The sequence below is a fragment of the Pseudonaja textilis genome, chromosome 1 (genome assembly GCF_049901715.1).
Source record: "Pseudonaja textilis isolate UNSWEBS1 chromosome 1, rPseTex1.2, whole genome shotgun sequence".
NCBI lineage: Eukaryota > Metazoa > Chordata > Lepidosauria > Squamata > Elapidae > Pseudonaja > Pseudonaja textilis.
The window spans coordinates 7,439,837-7,464,894 of NC_141990.1; the positions used below are offsets into that span (position 1 = coordinate 7,439,837).

Genomic DNA, 25,058 nt, shown 5'->3' on the forward strand with positions numbered 1-25,058 from the left:
GGGTCTAACGGTTAGGATGCTAGATGTCAGCCAAATCTCCAGCATGGGTTTCTGCCTCGTGCTTGCTCTTGGCTGAATTGTGCAAAATGACTGATTAGATTTACTTCCCCCTTTTGTAGTACATATGTTATGGTATAGCCTGAGAAGAAAAAACGTCCTGGGAAAAGCTGAGATTGTGAGCTTCATAAAAGCAACCCCTCAGGAATAGCCGGGGGTTCAGAATTTGTCATGCTAATGCTCTGAACCTTTTGCGCAAATAAACCTGTATTCTCTCACCCTTCGTGGTCTTGTGTCCTGATTTGAATGCGAGATCTGCTGCAACACCACTTCCGTAGGGAAGGTAACAGCGTTCCGTGTGCCTTGGCGCATAGTCACATAACCATGGAAGCATCTTCGGACAACTGTAGCTCCCTTGGCTCTGAATCAGAGATGAAGACTGCCCCTTAGACTGGACAAGGGAAAACCTTTACCCTTCTCTTTACCTTTGAATAAGGCACAGCTGGTTGATTTCACCCATAATGTTAAGCCGTGATTTACTCAAGGGTAGTGCCTTGTGTTTGCATGCACCATCAGCGTTGTGCCATTAACTCGGCCAAGGTGAGAATTCCCTCACTGTTCTTAACACCCATTGGGCCCGCTTTGCTTTGTTACAGTGGACTATAGCTAAATATGCCCCGAGGTTTAATGGCTTCCAGCAGCAAGATTCTCAGGAACTCTTAGCTTTTCTCCTGGATGGGCTCCACGAGGACCTGAATCGAGTCCATGATAAGCCGTACGTTGAGCTGAAGGACAGCGATGGCCGGCCGGATTGGGAGGTAGCGGCAGAGGTGAGTGACTTTGGGCCAATGCATGGCTCTCTCTCTCTCTCTGATTTTGAATGCAAATTTTGTTCTTCTTCCTGTTGAGGATTCTCTGAAATACTATTTTTATAGGACTTTATTCTTATTCTATACGTTGTTTTGTATATGGAATGGAATGGAATGGAATGGAAAGGAAAGGAAAGGAAAGGAAAGGAAAGGAAAGGAAAGGAAAGGAAAGGAAAGAAGGAAAGGAAAATATAGGAAGGAACAGAAGGGAAAGAAAAGGCAAATATGGGAAGGAAAGGAAGGGAAAGGAAAGGAAAGAAGGAGAGGAGAGGAAAGCAAAGGAAAGAGAGAAAAAGAAAGGAAAGAAAGAAAAAAAAGAAAGAAAGAAAGAAAGAAAGAAAGAAAGAAAGAAAGAAAGAAAGAAAGAAAGAAAGAAAAGAAAGAGAAGAGTAACTTTCATTATCTCAAAGAATGAAAGCCTCAAGCTCACATGGTCAACCAGTAGGTCCACTAATCATCAAAAAACAGCAGGATTCCCTACAGAGAATGATAGCCCAGAGGAAGATAGCTTCTTCAAGTATGAACATCATGTGGCCGAGTTAAAAATAAAAACACCAAAATTTTGCACCTAAAAAAATTAAGCCTGTCACGAAATGTTCCCTTTGTCACTGACATGCCGGTTTCCTACAAGTAAGGACAGGCTACTGCTGGTGGCAATATCCCTCTTTATTTTCCATACTCTACGAAATGGTCTTCCATCACAACGGCCACCCCTCTGCAATCCGAAGCAACCTAAGCCTGAGCAATTGGCCCTCTTCACTGAGGAGAGGTTTTCCAAACAGATGAACATCTGATAGCACCCAATCTCATGCTGTCTTCTAAAGCTGTTCTGGCTGGGGAATTCTGGGAGTTGAAGTCCACAAGTCTTAAAGTTGTCAAGGTTGGAGACCCCTGTTCTAAAGCAGGGGTGTCAAATTGGATTTCTTCGAGGACTGGATCAGCGTTGTAATTCTCTTCCGCAGATCGACCCCGGGGGAGTGGGGGGGCAGTGGTGTGTTTCAAAAGTTTTTCCTACCGGTTTGGAGCTTGCTTTGCATGCGCATGTGCCAATTGCTCACTTTGCACACACATGGGCAGTGCTCAAACCCTCTGAATCAAAGCTGGTGAGCTGTGCAGGCGCGCCTATTGCGCGCATGCCAGGTGTGCAAACTGCATGTGTGCAGGACTCAAAGACTGCCCTTCCCTGGTGAGCTGTGCTATTTTTTTAGCTCAGCTGAGGCGTGGCAATCCCTTCTGCCAGGCGAATCAGCTGAGCTAATAAACAGCAGAATATACGAGAGGTGAGAGGTAAGAGCAGGGGCAGGTGGGCAGGGCCAGTCAAAATTTTCCCTACCAGTTCTCCAAACCAGTCAAAATTTTCCCAACCGCTCTGCCAGGACTGGGCAGAACCAGCTGAATACCACCACTGGGGAAGGAGGAAGGGATGGATGCGTCCTGCAGCACTCTGCTTGCCAAAACGGGTGGTGGTGTGTGTGTGCCCCATTTTCAGCCTGGATGGCCTCCTGCAGCACTTTGCCAGCCAAAACGGGGTGCAGGAGGACATGTGCAGCCCACCCCGCCCTGTTTTGGCTGCCAGAGGCACCGCAGGCCAGTCCTTTGCTATTTCCAGGCCAGCTGAGTGGGCCGCATCCAGGGGTGGGATTCTACAGATTTGCACCTATTCGCTAGAACCGGTTGTTAACATTCTAAGCAGTTTGGAGAACTGATTGTTAGAAAAAATTACTGGCCTAATCCTGTAAGAAAGGCAGGAAGGAAACATTCTGGTCTTGCTTACAGAAACTGCCTTTCCATTAACCCTTATTAGATTCTTGGCAGGACTAGACTTCCTGTCTCAGGAACTTCTCTGGAGTTTTTTTCCCTCCTTTGCTAGTACTTTGCTTGTGTGGAGTGATCATTTAAAGTTACAATAACACTGAAAAAAGTGACTTATGACCGTTTTTCACACTTACGACTGTTGCAGCATCCCCACACTCATGAGAGGCCAGGCGAGGAGATGGTGCCTCGATGTGAGTGATGTTGAGTTGGCCACGCCCAGCCAATAACATGACCACCAAGCCACGTCCACCCAGTCACATGACCACCAAGCCACGCCCACCGCCCACCACTCACAGAACCGGTTGTTAAAAATTTGAATCCCACCCCTGGCCGCATCCGGCCCGCAGGCCTTGAGTTCGACACCCCTGTTCTAAAGTATTCAGCTGCACCTTTTTGTTCAGGCCGCTCAGTTTTCTGCAAAGGTTGTGTTTGATTTGATTTGATCTCCCTTTCCTTTTGTTTCAGGCCTGGGAGAACCACTTGAGAAGGAACCGCTCGATTGTGGTCGACCTCTTCCACGGGCAGCTGAGGTCCCAGGTGAAATGCAAGACCTGTGGACACATCAGTGTCCGTTTCGACCCTTTTAATTTCTTATCGCTGCCTCTTCCAATGGACAGTTACATGCACATAGAAATAATAGGTGAGTGAGGAATCCTGAGTCGCTGTCCTTGGTGTAGTTGTTTGGTGTGGGGGGAGGGAAATGGGCTCCATTTTGGAAGTTGGAAAATAGCAGCTCTTTCCAGCTGGGATGTTCCAAATTCAATTCAACCAGAATAGAGCTGGAAGGGACCTTGGAGGTCTTCTAGTCCAACCCCCTGCTCAAGCAGGAAAACCTATACCATTTCAGACAAGTCTCTGTCCAGTCTCTTCTTAAGATCCTCCAGTGATGGAGCACCCACACTGGTTAATTGTCCTCACTGTTCGGCTGTTTCTCCTTAATTCCAGGTTGCTTCTCTCTTTGGTTAGTTTCCATTTGTTGCTTCTTATCCAGCCTTCTGGTGCTTTGGAAAATAGCCTGACCCCTCCCTCCTCTCTTTGGCAGCCCCTCAAATATTGGAAGACCGCTATCCTGTCTCCCCTGGTCCTTCTCTTCCCTAAACTAGCCAGGCCCGGTTCCTGCAACTGTTCATCGTATGTTTTCACCTCCAGTCCCCTCATCATCCTGGGTTGCTCTTCTCTGCACTCTTTCTAGAGTTTCAATGTTTTTTATAGTGTGGTGATCAAAACTGGATGCAGGTGTGGTCTTACTAAGGCTTTTGTAGAGTGGTCTTAGCATCGCACTTGATCTCTGTTAATGCAATTTAGGATTGCATTGGCTTTTTTTTGGCTGCCGCCGCGCGCTATTGGCTCATATTTTTGAAAGGTACTTAAACACTGAAAACTTATGGAAACTTTTTAAAAAAAAAAAACAATTTTATTGGTTTTTTTAAAAACAAACAAAACAAACGAAACATAAAAACATCAGCTCTCTTCCTTACATATATACAAACAGTGTGTCGGTAGGTTCATCAGTTTTGTGCATTCATTTCGTAGTCTCAATTACGGTTATGTTACATAATAACTCTTATTATCAATCCAAGCTTATATGTCCTCATATCATTATTAAAAAAATCATTTGACTATAATTTTATTCATTCATACTTTATGAGATAACTATAATTTAGGTAATTTATTCTATAACAAATCATATAATCATACCAAATCCATCCTAAAAAACACTTTATAGATATGATGTCAAATAACAAAAGAAAGAAAAAAACAAAAATATTCCTTATTATCTAACATTCTAAATATTCTATTATTGTATTTTATCATCCAACCATTGATAGAAAAGGTCCCTATGGAAACTTCTTTATATCAGCCCATCTCACCTGATCAGGCAGGGAAGGTATGTTGCAGACCCTGTCAGTTTAGGAATTCGGACGGAGGGGCCCAGGGAGAGAGCCTCCATTGCTGTTGTCTCTTCCCTGTGGAATATTTCCCCCAGTGCTCCGAGGAGGCAGGACCCCATTCCCCCCGGCCTTCCAGAAAGGCGTGAAAACATGGTTCTGTGGCCTTGTATGGGGAATGCCGAAAAACACAGAGCCATGGGCTGGTTGGAACCCCCAAAGGCCTCTTTTTGCCTCTCAATTGATTTTTAACATTGCCTTTAAACCATCTTGCCACTTTTTTAAAATTTAACTTTTCTATCCTGTCATTTATTATTGTTTATTTATTTATTTTTATTTACTGGTTTTTTTTTGTCCCTCTTTTAATTTTTTACCGTAGGCTACCCAGGGTCTGCGAGAGAAGATGGGCGGTTCCAAAACGCGATCAATCAATAAAACTAAATAAATAAAGTGAAAAAGCTTCTAAAAACACGCCCTTTTCTCTCTTTGTCTCTGCCCCTCCTTTCCTTTCCTTTTTTTTTTTTTCCTTTTCTTCTTCAAGTAACTAAGCTAGACGGCACAACTCCCGTCCGATACGGACTCAGGCTGAATATGGACGAGAAATACTCTGACTTGAAGAAGCACCTGAGTGACCTTTGTGCCCTGAAGCCCGACCAGATCCTGCTTGCGGAAGTACACAGCTCGAACATAAAGGTGATCATGCATCTGCAGCTGAATGTAAAAATTGACCTTCCTCAATCAAATGTATATTTCAATGAAACCCTAAGGAGACAGAAGGGGACACAGCTCCTGTATGAAGGGAGGGGGGGACTGAAAATATATTTGTCTCCTACAAACCTTGAAGCCTTCCTCCTCCTATTTTTTTCCACAACAACATCCCTGTGAGCTGGGTTGTTGTCTGAGAAAGAGAGTGGCCGGCCCAAAGTTACCTATCCAGCTTTCACGCCTAAGGCAGGGCTAGAACTCCCAGTTGCCTGGTGATTGGCTCAGAGTCACTCAGCTGGGTCCATGGCTAGGGCAAGATTAGAACTCATTGTCTCCCAGTGATCGATTCCAAGTCACCCAGCTGGCTTTCATGTCTAAGGCAGGACTAGAACTCACAGACTCCTGGGGATTGGCCTAAAGCTGGATTTTGATGTCCAAGGCAGAACTAGAACTCACCATCTCCTGCTTTCCAGCTTGGTGCCTTAACATAGGGATTCTAACCACAGGATTTCACTATCCTGCAGTTTACAGGAAGATCCAGCGGACGGGAGAATTGCAGAAGGACAGGGGAGCCCATCTGGCACAGCCACATCTGTTGTCTCGACAGGCGAGTGTGTAATGAGCTCCCAGGATAACACTCCTTGATACAACCCGTCAGATCTAAAGACAGGCTGGGCACATCGAGGCAGACGTCTCTCTTTAAATTCAAGTTTGCAATTCTCCCGTCAGCTGCTTCTGCTGTTTTGAAAACAGCTTTCCTTTCTCCCCTGGGTTTCAGATGCCGACGGAAAAATGTTCTCTTTTGCTGTCGGTCGGAGCGCCGAATCCCTCAGCTTCCTCTACGGCTCTCTGAAGTGTCACCTTAATTATTAATCGCTCCCGGCTTTAATCTTTGTTTTTTTTTTGTTTGTTGCTGCTGCTGTTCTTTCTCCCTCCGCCTCCTCCCTGTTTTCCAAAGAACTTCCCACAAGACAGCCAAAAAGTCCGGCATTCAACGACAGCTTCTTTGTGCGCCTTCGAAGTACCGATTCCCGGCTCTCCCACTTCGGCTTCTTCAAGCCCCTTGCAAACAGGTAAGGAGGAAAGGCCCTGATTCCTCTCCCCCCGCCCCCTCCTCCCCCCGGTCTCTCAAAAGCTGGGAGTTTTGTCTGACAAATTGGCAACGTTGCTTTTACTGTTGCTTGGCCCTGGGAGTGAAAGTGAGCGCTCTTAACTTTCACTCCCTACTGAATTGCTTAATGCTGAGTAAAACGCAGGAAGGATGTGAACTGATTGGCATAAAAGTTCCTGATATCCTCTTCATGTTTCTCTCAACCGATGGCCCTGCCGTCGAAAGCCAACTTTTCCCTTTCCCTTCCCCTTCTCCTTTCCCATCTGCTCCTCCTTTTACTCCATCTTTTTCTCTCCCATCTCCTCCTCCTCCCCTTCCTTCTTCTCCCTTTCCCCCCTTCCTCCTCCTTTTTCTCCATCTTTCTCTCAAGCTCTTTCTCCTCTTCCTTCTCCTCTCCTCCTCCACTTCCTCTTCCTCTTCCTCTCCTCCTCCTATCCCTTCTTACCCTCCTCTTCCTCCTCCTCCACGTCCTCCTCCTCTTCCTCTCCTCCTCCTATCCCTTCTTACCCTCCTCTTCCTCCTTCTCTCCTTCCTCCTCCATTTTAACCCCCCTTGGAATTGGCACAACCAGTATACAGTTTGCGAAGGAGGAACATGTAAAAAAAGATGTTGAGATTCTAGAAAGAGTACAGACAAGAGCAACAAAGATGATTAGAGGACTGGAGGTTGAAACATACGAAGAACGGTTGCTGGAACTGGATGCGTCTAGTCTTATGAAAAGAAGGGGTGACATGATAGCAATGTTCCAATATCTGAGGGGCTGCCCCAAAGTAGAGGGAGTCAAGTTATTCTCCAAAGCAGGACAAGAAGCAATGGGTAGAAACTAATCAAGGAGAGAAGCAACTTAGAACTAAGGAGGAATTTCCTGACAGACAGAACAATTAATCAGTGGAACAACTTGCCTCCAGACCTTGTGAATGCTCCAACACTGGAGGTTTTAAAAGAAGAGATTGGATAACCATTTGTCTGAAGTGGTGTAGGGTTTCCTGCCTAGGCAGAGGGTTAGACTAGAAGACCTCCAAGGTCCCTTCCAACTCTGTTATTCTAAATTCTAAATTCAAATTCTAAAACGTTCAACAAATACTTGCTGCAGAATCTGGAGAACTAACTCAGTCTTCCTCACATACTGTTTTATTCTATGCTGGAGAAGCCCAGCATAGGATAAAACAATATGTGAGGAAGATTGAAATAGTTTGTTCTCGTTTTACAGCCTAGTTAAAGAAAATGGATCTCCTTACGAAGGCGCAAATTTTTTTGCCCAGCTAAGGATCGAAAACGACCCTTACGTGAAGATCTTCATACCAGGACATATTTTGACGACAGCCTCTTTGTGCTTGAGTTTTAGATTTTTACCGTGGACAGTCAACCAATGGGGTGATCAGCTGCCTGATGAACGGGGACCTCCCACGGTCAACCTTGATCCCAAATGGAATGCCAAACACAGTGGTGCCCTGCAGGGTGGAGAATGGCGTGACGATGAATGGTCATGTGACCTCACCTTCCGACAGCCCCTTCATAGGCTACATCATTGCGGTCCACAGGAAAATGGTGAGTGGAGAACAAGCCTTGCCCAAACCAGTAAGATGCTTTTGTCTGTTTAACATGAAGCAGCTACAGTCAAACTTTGCAAAGGGCCACCAGCTATTTGGAAAATATATCTGGGGTTCAGACGTGAACTGTACCCATGCTGGGACCATTTGCGCCCATCTATGGGGTGGACTTCAAAAAAATCCCTCTGTTTGATAGAATGGAATAGGAATAGAACAGAACAGAACAGAATAGAATATATGGAGTGGAATGGAATACACAATAGAATAGCAATTAGAAAAATGGAATGGAATGAAATAGAACAGAAGGGAATAGGAATGGAATGGAACAGAACGGAACAGAATAGAATAGAACAGAATAAAATAGAATTCTTTATTGACCAAGTATGATGGACACACGAGGACTTTGTCTTGGTGCAAATGCTCTCAGTGTACATAAAAAGAAAAGATACATTCATCAAGAATCATAAGGTACAGCACTTAATGATATTCATAGGGTACAAATAAGCAATCAAATCATACTAGGAATATAAATTGTAAGGATACAAGTGACAAAGTTACAGTCATACAGTCACAAGTGGGAGGGGATGGGTGATAAGGAGTAATGAGAAGTTTAATAGTAATAATAATGCAGACTTTGTAAATAATTGGACAGTGTTGAGGGAATTATTTATTTAGCAGAGTGATGGCATTCGGGAAAAAACTGTCCTTGTGTCTAGTTGTTCTGGTGTGCAGTGCTCTATAGAGTCGTTTTGAGGGAATGAGTTGAAACAGTTTATGTCCGGGATGTGAGGGGTCTGTAAATATTTTCACAGCCCTCTTTTTGACTCGTGCAATATACAGGTCCTCAATGGAAGTCAGGTTGGTAATAATCGTTTTTTCTGCAGTCCTAATTATCGTCTGTATCTGTCCTGTTGGAGAACCAAAGCAGACAGTTAGAGAGGTGCAGATGACAGACTCAATAATTCCTATCTAGAACCTTTGTCACTAAAGCAGGGATCCCCAACTCCCGGGCTGCTTGTTCGGAACCAGATCACACAAGCAGGAGGCCGGCACACACACACACACAGCTCAATTTGCATTTGCAGTGGGCTGGTGTGTAGGCGTGCGCACAAGCAGTGGGTTGGCACCCTTCCCACTGGGCTACCAGGCCATAAAAGTTGGGGACCACTGCATTAAAGGCAGGAATAGTCAACGACCCTTGGTTGCGATCACAGTTTGGCTGAGTGACTTTGTCCAAAGCTGTTGAGATACTTATTTCCAGACCTCTTAGCCAAAATACTGACCCATGGATCCAGTTGCCTTGTGATTGATTGATTGATTATTTGTTTTTATTTATTTATTAAATTTATTAGCTGCCCATCTTACCACAAGAATTGTTTGAGTCAAGGGTATTCTTGTATTCCAAGAAAGGATCTTTTGTAGCAAGAAACTGTTTCTTCAATCTAACCTGCATCTCCAGAGTGCTAAATGGGCAGCCATAAGGTTGAGGATAGGGCTTATCCTTGAAAGGATGGGGGGTGCACAGGAGAAGCACAGCAGGCCTGACTGAAGCCAGATGTTTTACCCAAACCTTCATGTAAGAGGTTTTGGAAATCTCCACTGCATTGCACCCTTTTTCTGCTGTGAAAAGTGTTATGGCTATATGGTGTTAAAAGAATCTTGCGGGATGCAAGCCGTTGCAATAAAGCTGCCCTTTGCAGTTGACGGATGGAGATTTTTGTCAATGCCGACGGTGTTCAAATAACGCTCCAGATGTTTTGGATTACACCCAAGCTGCTTATCGCTATTGGTTCTCATCTTTGTTATCATTGCCACAGTCACTCTATGTCTATTGGCAGGTTTTGTGTTTTGTGATTTTTTTTTTTTTATTATTATTATTATTATTATTATTAAAAGCTTCGAAATTATAAAAAGTATAAAAACGTCAGGCAAAGAGTAGCTGTTAATTACGCTGGGGCCATTTTACTATTTTGTTGTTACGCTTTTAGACACTGCTTGAGAGAGAGAGTCCATCCATGATTGTTACAAAAGGAAAGTCTACGAATTGTTCCTAACTTTCAAAATACATGTGGGTTTTGTTCCCTCTCCCCTTGAATGCAGATGCGGGCCGAAATGTACTTCCTCTCGTCTCAAAAGAACCGGCCAAGCCTGTTTGGAATGCCTCTGATTGTTCCCTGCACAGTTCACACAAGGAAGAAAGACCTGTATGATGCTGTCTGGATTCAGGTGTCTCGGCTTGCAAGCCCCCTCCCTCCCCAGGAAGCAAGTAACCATGCTCAGGATTGGTGAGTCCAGTGCTGGAATGAGGAACTGCTGAGCTCCTAATAGAGATGATAGAAGGGAATATTTGTAGCTCAGGGTTGGAGTCCTTGGCGCTCTCTTGAGGTTGGTTTGATTTCTCGCAAACGTTTCATTACCCAACTAGGTAACATCATCAGTGCTAGAATGTCAACTCATAAAACATTTCTATGCCTGTTCTAGGGTTGCCACGAACAGAAGCGGGGGTGGGGAGGAAATTTGAAAGATTTTTGGTTCTCCAAAAATTTAGGGTCTCCAACTTATGCAGGGGGGTTGGACTAGATGACCTATAAGGCCCCGTCCAACTCTGGTTATCTGTTATCTGTTATTGTCGACTTTGATACTCAGTAGCAGTTTGGAACCAAAAATGCATTCCATTCATATCTTGCAAAGATTGTAACTAAGCGGCTGGAGTTTCTGCACGCAAATCTCTAATTGGAGAACATGATTGATGACTCTTGGCTATGAACATGTTTCGTTGGAGAACATGAATTATGATTGCACCCAAAGAGGTGTGGGGAAACCAGGGTCAAGGGTGACATTGAGTTATGTGTCTCAGAATCGGCCAACATGTTCGCTCCTAATAAAGTCTTTATAGTTTTTGAAGTTTGGCTCGAGGCTCATGATTTTATTAGGGTGACTGCCAGAACCCTGATAACAAGAGAGTGGTATTTTGCCTTTTAGCATGGATAATGTTACCTAGTTGGGTAATGAAATGTCTGCAAGACAACTGAGTTTATAGAGCACCAAGGGCTCACTGCACTAATATGGCTGCAGTGTGGTAATTTTGAACATCTCAAGAAGCGAGCCAAGCTGCACAAATGGCAAGAAGAGCCCATTTGGCTTATTGGAGTGCAGTGGTGCCTTGGTACTCAACTGCTTTGACACTCATCCAAGAGATTGGACTGCCATTTGTCAGAAATGGTGTAGGGTCTCCAACTTATGCGGGGAGGTTGGACTAGATGACCTATCAGGCCCCGTCCAACTCTGATTATCTGTTATCTGTTATTGTCGGCTTTGATACTCAGCATATTTTCCCTTGAAAGTTTTGTCCCGGTCCTCATTGTTTGTTTGATACTTGATGGACAAGCTAGCACATGTCAGTATCGGCTATCTTATGATTCACTGCATTATTCTTTATGGGAAAAATGTGTTTGATACTTATCATTTTTGATACTCATCGTACCTTCCAGAACCAGTTAAGATGATTACCAAGGTGCCACTATATTGGCCTTCAGCTGACAAATCCAAATTCTCAGTCTTTCAGCTCACTAGATGGCTTTGGGCTGGTTAAGTCATTTTCAATCTTTATTTAAAGTAGGAGTGGGTGAGAGAGAAAGTACCTTGGGACAATCAGAGGAATGTCTCTCCAATCAGGCCTTTTAACTCAGAAAGGCATGTAGGGGAAAATCAGATAATCTATATATATATAAGCGAAATACCATTCACACATCATCACAAAATCTCCAGAACCGTAAAGCCTACAAACTTGAAATTTGGCACATATGTTCCTCTTGGCTTCTAGGTGCTCACTCAGAAAGGATTTTTCGAAATGACCATCAGAGCTATTAGTATTTCGAACATTAGTATTATTAACATGCTCTGATGCTATGGAGTTCTACTCCGCCTCCCCACCTGAAAAGAAATCTCTTCCAAATGCAAAACACCAGCAGAGGAGAGGCGTTTCGGTTTCGGTTTCACAGCACCAAGCAGCTTTAGTACAGAACAGTTGAGCTAAGCCACGCCCAGGCTCCTTGCTGTCTCATTCTTGCTCACACAGCAAATACTGTTTCACTTTCCGAACAGCCCTCAACTCTCTCACACACTGACAGGATGCTAGCCAGGTGAATACCGATGGATGCTGGTAGGCAGAGGCAGAATTCCTCCCCACCCTTATTTTCCTCCCCAAAAACTAAGCCCGACCACATAGTTTTATGGGTATCGAGTTAGTCCAGGATAAAATTTAACTGGTGGTTTGCAAGTAGTCCTCAATTGTCATCCACGATTGGAATTTCCATCGCTAATCAAGGCGTCATCTGTTCATTGAATCACACCTGACCTTTTTTTCCCCACACTTGTTAAGTGAATCTCTGCAGTTGTTAAGCGAAACATGTGGCCATTAAGCGAATCTGGCTTCCCCCATTGACTGCTTTGTCAGAAGCCGGCTGGGAAAGTCACAAACGGGAATTATGTAGCCCTGGGAGGCTGTGATCATTGTAAACCCGTGCCAATTGCCAAATGCCCAAAGTTTGACTGTAGGGATTCTGTGATGATCCTAAATGCAAGAACTGGTTGTAAATCAATTCTTTTTCAGTACCATCGTAACTTCAAAACAGTTGCGAAATGAATGGCTGTAAATTGAGGACCACATGTACCCTATTCAAGGGCTATCTTGGCAGAAAAGAGAAATGTGAAAATATCTTGGTTTACATCCATCTAGAGCAGGAAGGTCAAACGTCCCAGGTGCCAGATGCGTCACATGCTGGCCCTGCCCTGTTTAGCGATTCTTGAACCGAGTCCAAGGATTGCCAATTTCCCAGCCCGGCTTAAAAGATCAGTGAGCAATGACAGAAATTAAATCCGAAGAGTCTTAGCACATTAGAAATAACGATGTGCGTGTCTGTGTGTTTTCCTTAGCGACGACAGCTTGGGATATCAGTACCCTTTCACCCTTCGGGTGGTTCAGAAAGATGGCAACTCCTGTGCCTGGTGCCCCTGGTACAGGTGAGTTCTCCCTCTCCTATGCTCTGTCTTTCAGCCCTCTGTCTGTCTGTCTGTCTGTTTATCTATCCCTATCATCCATCCATCATCTGTCAGTCTGTCTTTCTATCTGTATCACCCACCCACCCATCTATCTATCTCCATCTATCCATATCACCCATACCTGTCTGTCTGTCTGTCTGTCTGTCTGTCTGTCTATCTATCTATCTATCTATCTATCTATCTGTCTATCTGTCTATCTATCTATCAATCATCTATCTATCCCTATCATCCATCCATCATCCATCTGACTCTGTCTGTCTGTCCCTACCATCCATCCATCCATCCATCCATCCATCCATCCATCCATCCATCCATCCATCTATCTATCCCTATCATCCCTCCATCATCTGTCTGTCTGTCTGTCTATCCCTACCATCTATCTATCTATCTGTCTGTCTATCTATCTATCTATCTATCTATCTATCTATCTATCTATCTATCTATCTATCTATCTATCTATCTACCATCTATCCCTATCATTCACCCATCATCTATCTGACTATCTATCTATCCCTACCATCCATCTATCCACCCACCCACCCATCTAGCTAGTTATCCACCCACCCACCCATCCATCCATCTATCATCTATCTATTCCTATCATCCATCCATCATCCATCTGACTGTCTTGTCTATCCCTACCATCCATCCATCCATCCATCCATCCATCTATCCCTATCATCCATCCATCATCTGTCTGTCTGTCTGTCTATCCCTACCATCCATCCATCCATCCATCCATCCATCTATTTATTTATCTATCTCACCCATCCTTGCATTAAATGTATATGCCACCCATCTGTATATCAGATGACTCAGTGTGTCTTACCCCACATGAAAAAAACCTCAACAATATAAAATATAAAACATTAGAACACTGTCTATTAAATATTAAAATTAACAAAAATATAGCTAAGGAAAGAATCAATACATAACAGGGGGGAGATGGAGTCCTCTTTTAATCCACTAACCACCTCCAGTATTGAACGGACCAGTCAGGGCTCCAGGCCAATCGGCAGAGCCAGGTTTACGGGCCTTTCCGGAAAAGCGGGGGGGAGATCTCGCCCTGAGGAGTGGGAGCCACAGCAGAAAAGGCTCTTCTCTTGGACCCCACCAGCCGGTATTCCTTGACTGATGGGACCCAGAGTTTGCACCTTCTACCCTTATGTCCGCATACAGATCATCCTCGACTTATGACCACAATTGAGCCCAGAATTTCCCTTTGCCACGCAAGAGAGTTTGTCAAGGGCCGAATCCTTCTGAAGTGATACGGTTCACCATATCTTGCCATCTGCCTCCCATGTAGGTTTTGCTACGGGTGTAAAATCGATTGCACAGAAGAAAGAGCTCTGATGGGGAACGCAAACCTGGCTGTCGACTGGGATCCCACCGCCCTGCACCTCCGCTACCAGACCTCACAAGAACGGGTAAAGAAACCAAAACCTACGGGATAATCCTAACCCTAACCCTGTCCCTTCTTATGTCCGCATACAGATCATCCTCAACTTATGACTACAATTGAGCCCAGGATTTCCCCTTGCCGCACAAGAGAGTCGTCAAGTGAGTTTTGCCCCGCTTTACGGCCATTCTCACCACAGTTCTTTAAGTGAAATCACTGCAGCTGTTAAATTAGTAACAGAGGTTGTTAAGTGAATCATGGGCACTTATTGACTTCTCATGTCAGAAGGTCGCCAAGAGGAGATCACACAACCCCAGGACACTGCAACCGTCATAAATGCATGCCAGTTGCCAAGCGTCTGAATTCTGATCATGTGATCCTAGGAATGCCGCGACAGTCATAAGTGTGAAAAGCGGTCATCATCGGTCACTTTTCTTCAGTTCCATTGGAACTTTGAATGGTCACTAAACAAGTGGTTGTAAGTCGAGGACTACTTGTATAGTTTTACAGACCAAAAAGTGAGATCCAATTGCATCCAATCCTTTATTTCCTTACACCTAACTCACGGACTCTTGCTATAACCTGCTAGATAGAGGTAGTCCTCGACACTTCATTTAGTGACCGTTTAACATTACAATGGCACTGAAAAATGGGACTTACGACCATTTTTTTCACCCTTAGGACCGTTGCAGCGTCCCCCATGGTCCCATGATTTACATTCAGATGCTTGACAACTGACTCATGTTTGTGACGGTGGCAATATTGCCAGGGTCACCTTTTGCGACCTTCCGACAGGCAAAGTCGATAGAAAAACCAAATTCACTTTCAACAACCGCGTTACGAGCTTCACAATTGCAGCGATTCCCTTAACAACTGTGGCAAGAAAAGGTTGTAAGAGGGGGCCAAATTCACTTCCCAAACGTCTCACTTAGCAACAGAAATGCTGGGCTCCATTGCGGTTGTAAGTCAAGGGTTACCTGTATACCCTGAGAGGTTCTCTCTCCAACCTGGGCAACTTCATGACTTGTGGACTTCAACTCCCAGGATTCCTCAGCCAGCATGGAATTGAAGTCCACGAGTTGTCAAGTGGCCAAAGTTAGGGACCTCCAAAATAAGGTTTTCCTCACAAAAGGACATGGAGGCTCGGTGGCTAACACGCTGAGCTTGTCGATCAGAAACGTCGGCCGTTCGGTGGTTCTAATCCCTCGCGCCGCGTAACGGAGTGAGCTCTCATGACTTGCCCCAGCTTCTGCCGACCTAGCAGTTCGAAAGCACGTAAAAAAAATGCAAGTAGAAAAAATAGGGACCCCTTTGGTGGGAAGGGAACAGCGTTCTGTGTGCCTTCAGCGTTTAGTCATGTCGGCCACGTGACCACGGAGACGTCATTGGACAACGCTGGCTCTTCTTCGGCTTTGTAATGGAGATGAGCACACCGCCCCCTAGAGCCAGAAATGCGTAGCGTGTATGTGTGAGGGGAGCCTTTACTTTTACGCAAAGGACTCAATGCATTAGTGCTGGAGAATTTCTTCCTTGAGAGGGACTGAGGGATTCTGAGCATGAATGAGAAGAAAGGGGAGTGGGGGAGGGTTGCTTTATCCCACAGAGGAAGCCCCTCCAGAAAACTCTCCCTCACCCTTCGGTTCCCTTCCTGTCTCCAGATAGCGGAGGAGCACAGAAGCGTGGAGCAGAGCCAGCGTGCTCAGGCCGAGCCCATCAACCTGGATAGCTGCTTGAGGGCCTTCACCAGTGAGGAGGAGCTGGGTGAAGATGAAATGTACTATTGTTCCAAGTGCAGGACCCACTGCCTGGCCACCAAGAAGCTGGACCTGTGGAGGCTGCCCCCGATCCTGGTAGGCCGGCAGACCGCCTCATTTCTGCCTTCAGCCAGGCCAAGCATAGTTTCTGACAAGGATTTCCTTGTTCCTTTCCTTTCTTCCCCTTCCTCTCCTCCTCCTTCTCTTTCCTTCCCCTCCCCTTCCTTTCCCTTCCCTTCCCTTCCTTCCCTTGGCTTCCCTTCCCCTCTTCCTCTTCTCTTCTCTTCTCTTCTCTTCTCTTCTCTTCTCTTCTCTTCTCTTCTCTTCTCTTCTCTTCTCTTCCCTTCCCTTCCCTTCCCTTCCTTCCCTTCCCTTCCCTTCCCTCTCCCTCCCTTCCTTCCTTCCTTCCTTCCTTCCTTCCTTCCTTCCTTCCTTCCTTCCTTCCTTCCTTCCTTCCTTCCAACAAGGAAGCCCTCACCCAACTCCTCTCTTGCTTGTCTCGCTCCAGATCATCCACTTAAAGCGCTTCCAGTTCGTCAATGGCCGCTGGATAAAATCCCAAAAAATCGTCAAGTTTCCTCGTGAGAGCTTTGACCCAAGTGCCTTCCTCATGCCACGAGACCCGAGCTGCTGGCCGCCAAAGCTGCTGACACCACAGGCGGACGATCCCGCCGAGCCCCTGATTCTGCCGGAGGAGTGCCGGAGGACGGAGCCACGGAGCGGCACGGTGGCTGGAGAAGGCGACGTCCTCACCCGGAGCCCTTCTTCTCTCAACACTTCGGGCATCTTAAATAATATTAGAGGTAGGAGACTGGGGTCTTATCCTGGTGGGCGTCAGAACAAGAGTTGCTTGGTCCTTTATTGGCAAGGGATCCTCAAGAAGTCCTCGACTTACGACCATTTCAATGGCTAAACAAGTCGGTCGTTAAGTGAGTCGGGTGCAGGTAAGCGCATGCAGAGGCTCAAGGGTGGTGAAAAATGGGCCTCCCGGAAGTTCGGGTAAATACACCTGCTGTGGTGCAACAGGCCAACTAGGCCACGCCCATCATGGCCACGCCTACCCAGCAACCAGGCAGAGAACCTTTACTAACATTTCTGGGAGCAATGTATCTTTTATAAAATTTAAATTCCAAGATACCTTAGTTGTTGCTTCTTATCCCGGTCAGCCAAAACTTTCACTTCTTAACTTCCTCCTGCACTTTCTTTTCCGGATGAGGGCTTCTTTGAGGCGGCCATTTCTGACCGCCGCTCTTACCACCTTCGGGAAAGGGAGTTTAGCCAGCTGGGGAGGAAAGATGCGGCTTTCCTCGACCCTGCTGGGATCTCCCCACTCTTCACCACCTCTATGGGGTGGCTTAGCCCCGAAGCCAGCTGGCTCGGGACGCTCCAGCAGCGAGCCCAGGCAGAAACCACGCACAATCGCGGATTCCTGCCTGTCGCCGAAGCCCTGCAAGCCAGTAGTCCCACCTTTACGAACATTTCTGAAGCCCATCCCTGTCCGTTTCCCTATGCTGAAAGGAGCCACACGATCTCCAAAGGTCCCATCGAAGGAACCCCAAGGAGACCAGAGGGAGGGGAGACCATGCAGCAAGCCAATTCCCATCTCTCCATCCATCAATCCATCCTTGTCAGCCCCACTCAGGATATTAAAGATCTCTTTAGAAATCCCAGGACATCCATTCCACAGGGAAGCTAAAACTGCTTTTTACGGGAAATTTAACTATAATAATAACAGAATCTTGCAGATCTGAAGGTGCTCCCCCCCCCCAATACCGCAGTGAATTAAGGAGGTGTCTGTCGGAACCATTTCCACACGTTATCTGGACATTCTGGGTTTAAGAAAATGTTTCAACCTGTTTTGCTTATGCGACTGATGCTGCATATCTCTGACAGCATCGTCTTCCTTACTCTCTACCTGCTCTCTACCTATCTATCTATCTGATAAACACTTCATTTTTCTTCTGGGCACTCAAGATAATCTAGGAGAGCCAGTTTGACCTAGTGGTTAAGGCACCAGGCCGGAAAGTTCAAGTCAGTTCTAGTATGTTCTCTAGTTCCAGTGATTGTAAATTCTAGTCCCACCTTTGCCATGAAACCAGCTTTGAGCCAATCACCAGGAGACTGTGAGTTGTAGTCCAGTCTTAGGTATGAAAGCCAGTCCTTTGCTATGGAAACCAGCTGGCTGACTGGGCCAATCCCCAGGAGACAGTGAGTTCTAGTCTAACCTTAGGCATGAAAGCCAGTCCTTTGCTATGGAAACCAGCTGGCTGACTGGGCCAATCCCCAGGAGACAGTGAGTTCTAGTCTAACCTTAGGCATGAAAGCCAGTCCTTTGCTATGGAAACCAGCTGGCTGACTGGGCCAATCCCCAGGAGACAGTGAGTTCTAGTCTAACCTTAGGCATGAAAGCCAGTCCTTTGCTATGGAAACCAGCTGGCTGACTGGGCCAATCCCAGGAGACAGTGAGTTCTAGTCTAACCTTAGGCATGAAAGCCAGTCCTTTGCTATGGAAACCAGCTGGCTGACTGGGCCAATCCCAGGAGACAGTGAGTTCTAGTCTAACCTTAGGCATGAAAGCCAGTCCTTTGCTATGGAAACCAGCTGGCTGACTGGGCCAATCCCCAAGAGACAGTGAGTTCTAGTCTAACCTTAGGCATGAAAGCCAGTCCTTTGCTATGGAAACCAGCTGGCTGACTGGGCCAATCCCAAGAGACAGTGAGTTCTAGTCTAACCTTAGGCATGAAAGCCAGTCCTTTGCTATGGAAACCAGCTGGCTGACTGGGCCAATCCCCAGGAGACAGTGAGTTCTAGTCTAACCTTAGGCATGAAAGCCAGTCCTTTGCTATGGAAACCAGCTGGCTGACTGGGCCAATCCCCAAGAGACAGTGAGTTCTAGTCTAACCTTAGGCATGAAAGCCAGTCCTTTGCTATGGAAACCAGCTGGCTGACTGGGCCAATCCCCAAGAGACAGTGAGTTCTAGTCTAACCTTAGGCATGAAAGCCAGTCCTTTGCTATGGAAACCAGCTGGCTGACTGGGCCAATCCCCAGGAGACAGTGAGTTCTAGTCTAACCTTAGGCATGAAAGCCAGTCCTTTGCTATGGAAACCAGCTGGCTGACTGGGCCAATCCCAGGAGACAGTGAGTTCTAGTCCAACCTTAGGCCTGAAAGCCAGTCCTTTGCTATGGAAACCAGCTGGCTGACTGGGCCAATCCCCAGGAGACAGTGAGTTCTAGTCTAACCTTAGGCATGAAAGCCAGTCCTTTGCTATGGAAACCAGCTGGCTGACTGGGCCAATCCCCAGGAGACAGTGAGTTCTAGTCAACCTTAGGCATGAAAGCCAGTCCTTTGCTATGGAAACCAGCTGGCTGACTGGGCCAATCCCAGGAGACAGTGAGTTCTAGTCTAACCTTAGGCATGAAAGCCAGTCCTTTGCTATGGAAACCAGCTGGCTGACTGGGCCAATCCCCAAGAGACAGTGAGTTCTAGTCTAACCTTAGGCATGAAAGCCAGTCCTTTGCTATGGAAACCAGCTGGCTGACTGGGCCAATCCCAAGAGACAGTGAGTTCTAGTCTAACCTTAGGCATGAAAGCCAGTCCTTTGCTATGGAAACCAGCTGGCTGACTGGGCCAATCCCAGGAGACAGTGAGTTCTAGTCTAACCTTAGGCATGAAAGCCAGTCCTTTGCTATGGAAACCAGCTGGCTGACTGGGCCAATCCCCAGGAGACAGTGAGTTCTAGTCCAACCTTAGGCCTGAAAGCCAGCTGGCTGACTGGGCCAGTCACCAGGAGATTGCGAGTTCTAGTCCTGCCTTTACTATGAAAGCCAGCTAGGTGACCTTGGGACAGTCACTCTCTCAGCCCAGTCCACCTCACAGGGTTCTTCTTGTGAGGAAAATAGGAGGAGTAAGGTATGTTGGATATGTTCTCAGCTTGGAATTATTTGTAAAAATAATAAAAGGCAGGGTATAAAAATACCTCCAGGTGTTCCTTTTTCTCTACTACAATCCTGCGAGGTAGCTTCAGATCGGAGAAAGTTTGGGGTGGTTTTTTGTGGGTTTTTGTTTTGAAGAATAACCTAAACCTTACCTAATAAGTTGTTGCTGCTTGTTATCAAGGCGAGAAGGATTGATTTATTTCAGTGTTTCTCAACCTTGGCCAATTTCTGAGGTGTGGACTTCAACTCCCAGAATTCCTCAGCCAGCATGGCTGGCTGAGGAATTCTGGGAGTTGAAGTCCACACCTCTTTGAGAGTAGGTTGAAAAAACACCGATTCACCTGCAAAGCGCTCACCCATCTCTTTCTTTCCAGCATCGCCGTCCTCCGCCAGGAAGTGCCCATCAGGCTCTTCGACCAGTAAAAACCTTAGCCCCACCAGTAGCCCCAGGACTATGGGCAGAAGCAAGGGGCGCCTTCGTCTCCCCCAGCTCTGCAAAAACAAACTCTCGAGCAGCAAAGAGAACCTGGACACGAGTCGAGAGAACGGTACCCAGCCAGATCCAAAGGCCACATTGGACTCTCCGGGCAGGGAGCAGCAAAAATTGGGGGATGGTTCAGGAGAACCGGTGGTCACTCAGGACAGTGAGGGGCAGCTCACCAACGGATACCTTTGCAAGCTCAGCTCCTCCAGCAACCACAGTCTCAACGGTCTCCTGGAAGCCCGCCGGGAAGAGGAACTGGCGGATGACCAAAGAGGAGAAATCTGTATTAATCCTATTTATAACTTATATGCAATTTCGGTAGGTGTCCGATGGCCGTCTGGGTTGAAAGCTTGGTGGGGGGGGGGGTTTCCCCAGCTCAAATTACGGCTGACCCGTTGCAGGAAAGGCCCGGAGAGGTCCACGTAAACCATACCAAAGGGAAGAGCGGAAGGAGGGTCCCACAGTGTCTATCCAGGCTTAATCACCTGAATTACAGGTAGTCCTCGACGTACGGCCACAATTGAGCCCAAAATTTCTATTTGCTGTCTGGCCAGAAGATGGATAGTTGTCTGCCACATCTATTCATCTCCGCCCCCTGCCTTTTATCCCCAGAGCTAGAGTGGGGGCTTTGCTAGCAGTGGGGGCTCTTCTATCCCAAGGACCGGACCATAGATTTCCACTGCTCTCCTCTCCTCTGCCTTCCGTCCCAAGGACCAGCCCATAGATTTCCACTGCTCTCCTCTACTCTGCCTTCTGTGCATCTGCATGTCAGGCACTGGACCCAGTTGTTCCTCCTCTTCCTCATCAGCCACCTGCAGACCTGGAGGGCTGTTGACTCTCCATCTGAGGTCTGACGGGCGGCCCCGACTCCACCTCTGTCTCTCTCTCTCTGCCAGCTCCATTTCCTCTTCCCCCTCAGAGTTCTCAGGTTGCCCTGATGCTGACCCTGACTCCCACGCCGCTGCCTCCTCTGGTTTGGCTGCTGGAGGGGGGGCAGCACACAACAGGCCACAAGAAGTTGTTAAAAGAGCTTTGCCCTATTTTATCACCTCTCTTGCCACAGATGTTCAGTGAATCACCGCAGTTGTTAAGTTAGTAACACCATTGTTAAGTGAGTCTGGCTTCCCCCATTGACTCTGGGAGTGTTGGAACAGTCGTAAATTCAATCATAACCCAGTTTTTTCACTGCCTTTATAACTTCGGATGGTCACTAAATGACTGGTTGTAAGTCAAAAACTATCTTTATTCCCTTGGAAGGGGGGAAAAAATCCATACCATCACCATCTTGGATTTTCGCTTCCCTCACAAAGTCTTCTTCAGCATTGCTCAGCTGCTGGAAGACAGAATGCCAGAATAACAGAGTTGGAAGGAACCTTGTAGGTCATCTAGTCCAACCCCCCTGCCCAAGCAGGTGGGCCTACCCCATTTTTGACAGATGGCAGTCCAGTCTCTTCTTGAAAGCTTCCAGTGACAAAGCTCCCGCAACTTCCAAAGGCAACGTCTCTTCCATGGATCGATTGTTCTCACTGCCAGAAAATTTCTCCTTATTTCTAGGTTGAATCTTTCCTTGATCAGCTTCCATCCATTATTCCTTGTCTGGCCTTCGGGTGCCTTGGAGAATAGCTTAACCCCTTCCTCCTCTCTGTGGCAGCCCCTCAAATATTGGAAGGCTGCTATCCTGTCTCCCCTGGTCCTTCTCTTCCCTAGACTAGCCAGGCCCAGTTCCTGTAACCGTTCTTCATACGTTTTAGTCTCCAACCCTCTAATTCTTTGTTGCTCTTCTCTGTACTCTTTCTAGAGTCTCAACATCTTTTTTATAACGTGGTGACCAAAACTGGATATATTCTAGGTGTGTCCTTACTAAGGCTTTATAGAGTGGAATTAGTACCTAGAAAGATTGAGGAATAGAAGAAGGGGATGGCAAAGCAGGAGGTGGCTGCCTGGAGCCGCTGAAGCAGTCGGCGTGAGCTTAAATGGACTCCAGGAGATGGTAGAGGACAGGAAGGCCTGGAGGAATGTTGTCCATGGGGTCGCAATGGGTTGGACACCACTTCGCAACTAACAACAACAACATTAGTACCTCACATGTTATTGATTCAATCCCTCTGTTAATGCAGTTTAGGATTGCATTGGCTTTTTCACTGCCACCGCACCCTGTTAGCTCATATTTCATTGATTGTCTTCTAAGACCATCTCCCTGAACCTACTTGCTCCTCAGGGCCATTCATCGCCTACTGGTGAGAGGCTGCTGGCTCTTGAGGAGCCTTTGACAGGCATAAACGTGAGAAGACACAATGTCTGTGGAGATTCTCAATCATCCAGGACGCGTTTGTCCTAAAGGCACTTTCCAAGAGGCAACTGGACTTTCTTGGGGGGCGGAGGGGGAGGTTCCTTGAAAACTTTTCGCTTCTCATCTAACAACTGAAGCAGCTTCTTGGATGGGAAGCGAAATGTCTTCAAAGGAAAAAATAAAACCAACCAAGAAAATCCAATTGCCTTTTGGGAAAAGCACTTTTGAGAAGATACCTCCTTCTAAAATGGCATCTCCATCGCGCCACGTTAATTCCCCTTTTCCTCTAGCAGGAAAGGAAAGGATGGAGGACTTTTCAATCCGCGGATAACCTTGGTGTCTTGGCTCTCTTCTCTTCCAGTGCCATTCAGGAATTATGGGAGGAGGTCATTATGTCACCTATGCCAAAAACCCCAACGACAAATGGTACTGTTACAACGACAGCAGCTGTAAGGTAAGCCATTTTGCAGGCTTAAAGGGGAAGGACCTAAAAGCTGCTAAGAAGAGCTTCCATTACATAGGAACCTCTGTGCCCTGAAGTGAGTCACCGGGATTTCAGGACATAACACGGTTGACTTTTGGCCCACCTGTATTGCAGCAACCTCTTTCTGGGTGTCCATCAGTGGCGGGATTCAATTTTTTTTAATACTAGGTCTGTGGGTGTGGCTTGGTGGGCGTGGCATGGTTTGGTGGGCACGGCAGGGGAAGGATAGTGCAAAATCCCCATTCCCTCCCCATCCCAGCCCACTAACCTGCTTTCCATCTCCGTCCTCCTATGCAGGGCAACCAAAGAAGACCGAGCCGATCAGCTGGGACTTAATGGGAGGCAGAGAATAGATGGGGGCGGGGCCAGTCAAAGGTGGGATTGGCTGGTTCTCCGAACTACTCAAAATTTCCACTACCGGTTCTCCAGAACTGGTCAGAACCGGCTGAGGACCACCTCTGGTGCCCATCAATTGTCTGTCTCAGGAGACCTTGAGGCAGATGAGGTTCTCTTCCACTTGTGTTGCTCCATTTTGAAAATTGGCGGTGGCCCCTTGGGGATTCGAGACATGTTAGTCTCTAGGCCAGGAGTAGAGACTGATGGCTCTTTTAGGACTTCTGGACTTCAACTCCCAGAATTCCGAAGCCAGCATGGCTTCCCCACCTCTGGTTTAAATTGTCCTGTCCTAGAGAGTCCTGTGGTAATAAGCCACAGGATATTTGTTGCCCTTATAAGGAAACTTCAGATCGCTTAACTAGGTCTGGGCATTCTTCCTGGGGATGCATCGGTGTCTTTTACTGCGTTCTACCATTTTCCAAAGTTTCCAACAGGATTTGTTTGTTTATATCCCATCTTGAAAAGGGGTGGCTCAGGGGCTAAGACGCTGAGCTTGTCAGAAAGGTCGGCAGTTTGGCAGTTTGAATCCCTAGCGCCACGTAACGGAGTGAGCTCTCGTTACTTGTCCCAGCTTCTGCCAAGCCAACAGTTTGAAAGCATGTAAGAAAAGTGCAAGTAGAAAAATAAGGACCGCCTTTGGTGGGAAGGTAACAGCCTTCCGTGCGCCTTCAGATGTTTAGTCATGCCGGCTGCATGACCACGGAGACGTCTTTGGACAGCGCTGGCTCTTCTTCGGCTTTGAAATGGAGATGAGCACCGCCCCGCTAGAACCGGAAACAACTAGCACAGATTTTTACCTTATCCCATCTTTATTATTTTCTTACAAATAATTCAAAGCGATGAACACATGCAACACACACCTTCCCCCTCTTATTTTCCCCACAACGGCAACCCTGTTAGGTGAGTTGGACTGAGAGGGAAGGGCTGGCTCAAAAGTCACCCAGCTGGCTTTCATGTCTAAGGCAGGATTAGAAACATGTCTAAGGTGGGATTAGAATTCATTGTCTCCTGGCGATTAGCCCAAAGTCACCAGCTTTCATACCTAAGGTGCAGTGGTGGGATTCAAATTTTTTTACTACCAGTACTGTGGTGGGCGTGGCAGGGGAAGGATACTGTAAAATCTCCAGTCAGAGGTAGTATTTGCTGATTCTCCAGAGTACTCAAAATTTCCGCTACCGGTTCTCCAGAACTGGTCAGAAGCTGCTGAATACCCACCTCTGCTAATGTGGGACTAGAACTCACCGTTGCCTGGTCATTGACCCAAAGTCACCCAACTGATTTACATGGCTAAGGCAGGACGACCCCACCATCTCCTGC

At 46.8% G+C, this 25,058-nt stretch overlaps 1 protein-coding gene across 6 annotated transcripts in view; it reads left to right on the forward strand.

The window, feature by feature from the left end:
* The window catches only part of USP32 (ubiquitin specific peptidase 32), a 206,466-nt gene that overhangs the window by 176,108 nt on the left and 5,300 nt on the right, over positions 1-25,058 (forward strand). For 3 of the 6 annotated variants that reach the window (XM_087925228.1, XM_087925236.1, XM_087925250.1), the window contains exons 22-33: positions 654-827; positions 3,147-3,321; positions 5,112-5,263; positions 6,234-6,348; positions 7,732-7,934; positions 10,037-10,221; positions 12,872-12,958; positions 14,304-14,424; positions 16,055-16,246; positions 16,659-16,953; positions 20,462-20,889; positions 23,223-23,315. In XM_087925228.1, coding sequence (XP_087781354.1) covers positions 654-827; positions 3,147-3,321; positions 5,112-5,263; positions 6,234-6,348; positions 7,732-7,934; positions 10,037-10,221; positions 12,872-12,958; positions 14,304-14,424; positions 16,055-16,246; positions 16,659-16,953; positions 20,462-20,889; positions 23,223-23,315 — 2,220 coding nt within the window. Of the gene's footprint in view, positions 1-653; positions 828-3,146; positions 3,322-5,111; positions 5,264-6,233; positions 6,349-7,725; positions 7,935-10,036; positions 10,222-12,871; positions 12,959-14,303; positions 14,425-16,054; positions 16,247-16,658; positions 16,954-20,461; positions 20,890-23,222; positions 23,316-25,058 lie in introns of all 6 variants that reach the window. The other 3 variants (XM_087925232.1, XM_087925221.1, XM_087925242.1) reach the window with 1 other exon arrangement.